Source organism: Channa argus, chromosome 20 (genome assembly GCF_033026475.1).
Source record: "Channa argus isolate prfri chromosome 20, Channa argus male v1.0, whole genome shotgun sequence".
NCBI lineage: Eukaryota > Metazoa > Chordata > Actinopteri > Anabantiformes > Channidae > Channa > Channa argus.
In genome coordinates, this window is record NC_090216.1 from 14,969,098 (window position 1) to 14,977,199 (window position 8,102).

An 8,102-nucleotide genomic window follows, 5' to 3' on the forward strand; every position below is an offset into this window, starting at 1 on the left:
TTCACACACACACACACACACACACACACACACACACACACACACGTGGTTGACCGATACCGGGTTTTTCAATGGTTGATCTTCAGAGCAGGGAGGCCGATGGCAACGTGGCTTTTACTTTCTTTGTTTCACATAAAATGCAATTTAATATTATAAACAGAAACACTCAACTTAAATCAACATTTGAAAAGACAAGAGTCAAGCTTGTTGAATTTGTTCTATTTAAGACAGAATTCAGGTTAACAAACATTATCCTGATGATATAAATGTGGTCCACACAGTTATTCAGATTATCTCAATGCCAATAAAGTGAATCCCATTTTCATATTTCCCTTAAATGCTAAATAAACCCACACAAACAGTTATGAGGTAACACACTGCTGTTACACTTGTGCTATACAAAGTCAGTAAGAGTGATTCATGATCAAATGAGGGAAATAAAAATCAGGTAAAAGTGATTCTGGTCCCCTGAGCTATGATATTATTTATTGACATAAATAAGTATCTTGCACTGACCAGTTCTGACACTGCACACCGTGAGTTTACAGGTGAATGAGCATGTGACAGAGGTCTAAGGCAACAACAAATTATGTGATGTGTTTATCAGAACACGGACATTTCCAAAGTTGCAACAGATGCATTGTTTTGTGACTTAATCCAAACCATTATAGTGTGTGTTGCATAAGGTGCCAAACTGTTATTGGCTAATGTGAGCTCACATTACAATCTTTCATCTTTAAGACATTAACCACAGGCTTATCTTAAATGTGCTCCGCTATTTTTTGTCATTTGTATCTAGATTTTCTATAAAAATATAAGTCACAAGCATCAGTAGAAAAATAAAAATTAAAAGATTCTGAAAAGACTTCATCACACCTTCATAAAATACACAGATCACGAGAGGAGATACAGTAAGTGGTTGTCTGAGTCCCTTGTTCAAGTGTTAAGAATCCCATTTGGTTTTGTTCATTTAAAAGAAAAATAATAAAACATTTTATATTTCTGTGTGTATCAGTCCCAGTGTTGGTTCTGGCAACATTGACCTGTGGAGTCAGTGTTGGTCATGGCACCTCTTCTGCAGAGCAGAGCTCAGTCTCTCGCTGGCACTCCTGCAGGACTTGAGAGCGTCACTGTTTCTGCAAATTCACACAAAAACCAAATCAAGTAAGAGTGTATTCACACAGATGTTTGGCCTGCCTTAAAACAATTCAAGGAGCTGGATTATACCCTGGTAAAATACAACCAAAAAAGCCAAATTGGAGAGCTGTATATGTTAAGACCTAATGTAGAGGCTTTAACCAACAGCTCTATGTAATACGTGCAGACAGCATTTTATATTATCTTTAGATGTGGCAGAGTCTGCAAACAGCAACAAGAGGGAGAGAATTTTCACTACCAAGATGTAGGAACTGCAGTGATGAAATTTGCCAATAAAATCAAAAATCTACATCACAGTAAAATAAATTGCCAGCCTTGATGACAATATGATGAACAGAATAATAATTTAGCAATAATCTTCACATTTAAACTCCACGTTCATTTGAGATTTTAGATCCGATCTGATTAGAACAGATGAGATGAGCAGTGATTTCTCCCTTTAGAGAAGGGCGGTCAGTCTGTTTATGATGCATACTCATGAATATTGTTTGTACCCAAGACAAAATTGAAGTAAAAGAAAATTGGTGAATGCTACAAATTCTCTTAAATCGTTTGTAAGTGGCAATTTAGAGCAAATCTATTCACATGAATGATTTCCATTCTCTGAACACAGCCTAAGACCATCCCACCCCACCAGCTACACACTGACAAATGATACTAAGATACTTATGTAGCTTAAAAATGATCCTACTTGGATATGAAGGTGTAAAGCAGTGAGATGTGGTGCTGAGAGAAGTAGTCCTGCTGGACAGCATGTTCCAAACACAACAGCTGACCTGGGACCAGTGACTCCTTTTTCATCTTCCCTTCTCCCTGAAACACATCAGAAATGTAGAAAATTAAAAATCTCTGATACAGATTGATTAAATTCTGAATTATATCCAGCTGTAATAGAAAGAAGTAAAACATGAAGCAAGCCCTGTAATAACTGTGTCCTAATGAATCATAAATGTGTATATTTAACTCCCCCCCATGTGAGAAGAAATAACAGATTCAGTAACAGTATAAAAGACTTGGTAGCAGAGGGAATCCTTTAAAGTAGACTTCCTACAACTGGTGACTGTTAAAGCCTTTGCAGATGTAAATCCTACTTGAATTCTTATTACTTTAAGTAGGTGTCAGCCTGATAGACTTTTAGGCAAACTGATGTGTGTGTTTAACAGACTGCACTGTGGCAGACCCAAATAAACCTGCTGAGCTATGCTAGATTTTAAATATTAAAAGTGTAATTAATAATAAAAATAAAGTTACAATAAGCAGTTTAACTGATTTGAGTTTTTCTTCTTAGAAAAAAATATTCCATGTTAATTGGCAAATCTATGTCTTCAGCTCATTGTATCGACACTGTACCTTAAGGAGTCCTAGCTTGATCAGCAGTATAGAGAGAAAGCGATATGAATGGAAGGTTGTTTCACATAGGAGCTTTTTCAGGACAACATCTGCGGGACATAATGATACAGGTCAATTACATGATACAGCAGAAGAAAGTCTCACAAATGACTCTGTATCCATCAACACCAAACTGAGGTTTGAACCACTGAGAGAGCAACAAAATATGCAGCATCAAAACAAAACTGCATGCCCACTGCAATTGTGGTCTTTTACTAGATGCACTGTGTGTGTGTAGCCTTGTCAGAGTGTACACGGTATCACACTTTTAAAATAACAAGAAAAGTGAAAAAATAAACAATATGAGTGAAAGTAGCATTTTACTCACCAATAGTTTCTAGAACAGCTGTCTTCATCTCGGGTTCCTCCTTGTACAAGGAAGCAATTTTCAGAAAGACATCAGCAGCCTTGTACGGGTCAGATGCATCAACCTGGTGAGAAGGGATATGCAAAAAAATATTATCTTCAAACATTTCTGTGTGTACAAGAGAGACAGTGATATCAAACTGTGCTCATTGTACGGGAGCAGAAAAAAAAAATTCTATAGATTTTTTTTAAATTCCCACCTGTTGGTGCAGGGTTGTTCTCATTTCTCCTAGCTGAGTAAGCTTTTCCACAGAGGGGCAGCTGAGGAAGGACATAATCTCTGCCTGAGAGCAAACACAAAGTCACAATCTGAACCATGGAAAGAAGCTTGTGTACATCTGGTTTATACAAAATAAAAAAAGAAAATAAAAAAATTCCAACCTAGTCTGAAGCGTGTGTTCTGTTTTGTCCATTAAAATAGGTTGAGGCAGATGCAGAAACAAGTTTATAATTACTTTACTATGATGTTGCACTAATTAGCGTGTAAAAGTGAAGTTGCAAACACTGAGTGCTGCTGTCATTCAGTTTTAAAAACGGCAAGGGGACAAGACAAGGTACAGTGAAGAGATCTGCGGGTAATATTTTAGTCTGCTTCATTTGAGGATTCCTGATATCAATGTTTACGATATTATGAATGGGGTGGGGGTGGTGGGGGGATTGAATAAAACAATGACGGAGGTGTGCAAACAGTCTGCGGTGAGACTTATGCTATCAGTTATACTTTGAATATGATGAACCATATAAGAAGACATTGCCCCAGTCTGTCTGATGACAGCCCAGGGGAGGAAATGGCAACATCATCCTGTAGCATTTAAACAACCTCCCCATGCAGATTCAGACAGGAAAAAAAAAATCCATAAATAAAGTAAAGGTTTAAAAGATATGCAGCCAACTGTAGTTGTGGCAGATGCAGGAATTTAGCTTTTGAATAAAGTGCTTGTTATAAATATCCTCTCACACCAACACATAAGCAACACTGACCAAAAGATGATGAACAGAGTAGTGTTTTTTTAATACAGTGTGCTTTTGATTTATGTCTATAATGCCACCATAATTATGTACAAATAACAAAGCTGCATTAATTGATAAATTAATAACAAAACCTCTTATTTAAGATTTATCACTACGTATTTGACAGGTAAATGTTTATTGTGCTAATGCCTGAATTTTAAAGGAGACTGCTTTACCAGAAACATGCTGAACCAAAACCAGTGACCCCACAATTGTTGTCTAGACAGAATCGTACATTTTGTGAACCATTTCACCTCTAAAAGAAACATTTTTAAATTAATGTAATGAGTCAAAATTATGTCCCCGTTTTACAATTCTTTCACTTGTACACAGTTTAAATACCCGCTCAAACATGGATATACAAAGTATAAAAAGTTGTGTTGTCTTACTGAGCTCTGATGTTTAGTAGGACTGTCATCCTTTCTTGTCACTCCATTTTCCTTTAAAATGTCATCATCGTCCTCATTACATTCATCACTGGAATCCTCTTCCTCCTCCTCATTATCGTCATCGTCTTCTTCATCAGGTTCTCCCTCATCATCACTAAGGGCCAGACAATGTTTGGTGTTTTTAGTAATAAAATCCTTCATTAAAATTCAGGACGCATTCACTGACTTACATTACACACACACACTTACCTGAGTGATGCTAGCAAGTCTCCTTTGTCCATGTTCTCCATAACTTCTCTCAAAGCCTCACAGCCCTCCTCTCCCAGACAGTTACCTGTTAAGATTCATGCACAAGTGTACTTTTCACCTTTTGTACAATGGTTTTATTCTCAGGTTTAAAAATCCTCATGAAATTTCACAACTTTTCTAAACTAATTATACTATACTTAACATTCCAGCACCATTACAATTCTCTGAAAACTAATTCCATAACTTTTACATTGAACGTGGAAATGGGTGTACCGTTCAGATCAACTTTTTCCATGTGAGGCTTGTCCATGACTGCTTGAGCCACCACTAGTGCAGCAGCTTCTGTGATTTCACCAAACGACACATTCAGCTCCTAAAAACATAGCAGATAAAAGAGCATTTCAGTAAGGCAGGTGAGAGCAGACACAGGTAAAAACAATGACTTTTACCAAAAAGGGGATCTGACCTTGAGGATCGGCAGTCCCTCTTTAAGGACAGCAGCTAGGGCGATGGCTCCTTCAGAGCGGACCAGACAGTCACCAAAGTTAATCACCTCTACGTTCCTCAGGTGCCTCAGAGCCTGCAGGGTCAACAGAAGAAAAGCATGTGCAAAAAAAAAAAAAAAAAGTTTAGCATTAACATAGTGCCTACATTCTGCTCTTCTAATGGGAAATACACAAGTCATACCTGTGCCATGGCCAGTGTTCCTTTCTTGGTAAAGGTGTTGTCATTGAAGTTAAGGACACGAAGCTTTGGGTTTTGCTGCATAGCTGAAGCCAATGCTATTACACCAGCATAGTTGATACCATTCTGGGGCATGTGAACTTCCTCCAGGCTGCCCATCAGCTAATACAGAAGGGGAGTATAAATCAAGGTGCCTAGAGTGCAGTAGATCTATATTCTTTGTAGTCACATCATGTTCATATAAATGAAAAATGAATAGTGCCACAGTTTGAACTGCCTTAAAAACCAAAAACATAATGGAGTACCTTTCAATAAAAATAAGAAATATTCTACTACATACAAAGTTGAAATGTTTAAACAGCATCAAAACATAAAATTAACAACTTTAGATTTCCTGTAGTTTGTTCATGTATTAAAAACCTATGTCAATCACTTTGGGCATGAGTGTTCTTTAGGCCTACCTGAAAAGCCTTGGCGAGGGCGCTGGCTCCCTCATTTTCCAGACGGTTTCTGCCTGCAACAAACACTCTGAGTTTGAGGGGAGCTCCTACCGCTGATGACTTTCTGTAGCACTCAGTCAGAGCTTCAGCCAGGATCTACACAAACCATACAGTCCTGTTACTTTCTACAACACCTGTTTTGTGTGGAACATATACAAACTCCTATACTGTCTGTATTTCTTCTATTTGACTGAATGATCTGGAGGTGCATTTGTTTGTGAACACACCTTTCCTCCTCCAATCCCCATGCCACAGTTATTGAGCCTCAGCTCCCTCAAAGTGTGGCAAGAAGGGCTTTTCAGCAGCTGTTCGATTCCCTTCACACCGTCTGGCCCGAAGGCATTATCACTCAGGTCCAACTCTGTCAGTCTGGCTCCTGCACTCATTAATGCACTCCCTAGGGACCTCTGATCAAGCACAGACAGAAAACACAACAAGAATACATGAACTCACAGAAATACATGAAAATGTTGAAATGTATAATAATAAAAGAAGCATTTTAAAACAATATTAGAAAGCAAGCATTGAAAGCCAAAGTAACGGCATAAACCACTAGCTAATGTTCTTACCAGGGCTGTTGGGATTTCAGAGCGTAGCCTTCCAGTGAACATGTCGCTCCAATAACATCTCTAAAAAGATAAGAGAAATAAAACTGCAAAAGTACTGAAAGCTGGCATGAATGGTTTAACTCAGAACATTTGTGTGAAAGCATTTATTTCCAATGCATAAGATAAATCTGAATGACAAGCTCCAGGGAAAAGAGTTATTACATTTTAAAGATGATGAAAGAGCTTCAGCAGCCTACAATACCAACTCAGTCCTAAATTTATAACAATGTAATATTATTATATAGCCTCCTGGCAAAAGCATTCCTTTTGTCATTTTAATACCTTGATCTCTTAGCTGAACTCAGGTTATCTAGGAGAATAAAACCAAAATCTCTCACTGCTAGCTATGAACTGAGGGGTACCTGGAGCAGATCTTTGTTCTCCAGAGCCTTGGCAATGGTTTGAGCTGCCTCCACACCCACAGTGTTCCCCTCCAGGCACAGAGCTCTGAGACCCTGGTACTGCTCTATATCACGGACCAGCCCCTGCACTGAAAGCAAAGACAGCAAGTTAAGAGGTCTGAAGAGAAAACAAGGACGAGTCCAGTGATAACAACACTACAAAACCCAAACCCTCTCTCTGCTGCACTGTTTAGTTTCTGACCTGATTCTGCGTTATCCAGCTTCAGTCCCAGGCCTTTATAACTCAACTCGCCGTCTCCGACATGGGTCTTGGAAAGCACATCAGCCAGCCGAGCAATGTCGTCTGAAGCCATAATGAAACTGAAAAGACAGCGAGACGGCATCTAATAAATATGCAGAATGTGTGTAAATATAGAAAATAATTAGAGTTCAGATCGACATGTAAATGATTACAACAGAAAAAAAAACCTTAAAAGACAAAATAATTTCTAACATCCGTAGCTTACAAGACCTACTAATAACAGCGGAATTAGCTTTTTAGCTTCACAGGTGCTAGCTAATAGTAGGGCGCAACACCAGAAACTCGTTAAACTAAGCCTGATGTGGCCGAATGTTTGAATTTTATAGAGTGAGCTCTGGTGTATCTCGGCCAATAGGATAATCATATAACTTTCAATAGAAAGCAGAACATTGTTAATAATACTGCCAATTACCAAAAAATAGTATCTAGTACAATAACAGCAAAAACACACCGCTCCTTCCGTACAGCGCGCCGGTTCCTAAACCAAGTGACGTTATGGTGCCTGTCTTCTTCTTCGTTGATACCGACTGAGCAAAAGGTCACCTTTCTGTGTTTTAGCGCCATCTAGGGTGATCGTTGGAACATTGTCATCACCGCCCGGTTACCTTCCAGCAGCCTTCAGTGATCATTCGAGTTGCCCCCTTTAATCTATTTTCACTTTTATTTCTATCCTTTCAAAGTAGTTTTGAACAATACATATATTAGACATGTTATAGGACCATGGGACAGACAATACAATACAAAAGCCCATGACTAAAAAGCCAATAATATTCTAAAATATTTAAACAATTATTTAATATTCTTCCACAAGTTCTTCATTACATTGCTGGCTCTATTTGTTATGTGACAAACTAGAACTTCTAACAATTCTAGTTTTGCAGAGAAACATGACTCAAAACATCTCTGCTGATTAAATGCTACCCACTTGCTTTTCCTTTTACAGAACATGGGGGAAAAAAACGTGCGCCTCTGCAGCTACTCACTAAACCTTTCATTTTTACCTGGTTGTGGTCTCCACTAACTTGATTGTCAGTGCCTTTGCTTCAGTTACCGTCTCACTTGTAGTCAACGTCTATTCCTTTCAA

The 8,102-nt window shown here is 38.4% G+C and overlaps 1 protein-coding gene across 2 annotated transcripts; it reads right to left on the reverse strand.

Moving 5' to 3' along the window:
* Positions 1–198: 198 nt before the first annotated feature.
* rangap1b (Ran GTPase activating protein 1b) lies at positions 199–7,594 on the reverse strand. 2 transcript variants are annotated; one of them, XM_067488618.1, is made up of 16 exons: positions 7,469–7,594; positions 6,958–7,076; positions 6,717–6,844; positions 6,316–6,375; positions 5,974–6,153; positions 5,708–5,842; positions 5,250–5,408; positions 5,029–5,142; positions 4,836–4,935; positions 4,563–4,647; positions 4,314–4,467; positions 3,114–3,197; positions 2,876–2,978; positions 2,509–2,597; positions 1,850–1,971; positions 199–1,136 (listed from the first exon to the last, which is right to left on the reverse strand). In XM_067488618.1, exons 1-16 carry the CDS (start codon positions 7,579–7,581, stop codon positions 1,052–1,054), a joined length of 1,830 nt encoding a protein of 609 aa, XP_067344719.1. In that variant the 5' UTR covers positions 7,582–7,594; the 3' UTR covers positions 199–1,051. The 2 variants fall into 2 exon arrangements, with proteins under 2 accessions (XP_067344719.1, XP_067344718.1); XM_067488617.1 differs by having other exon boundaries at positions 7,430–7,535.
* Between the last annotated feature and the right edge of the window lie 508 nt (positions 7,595–8,102).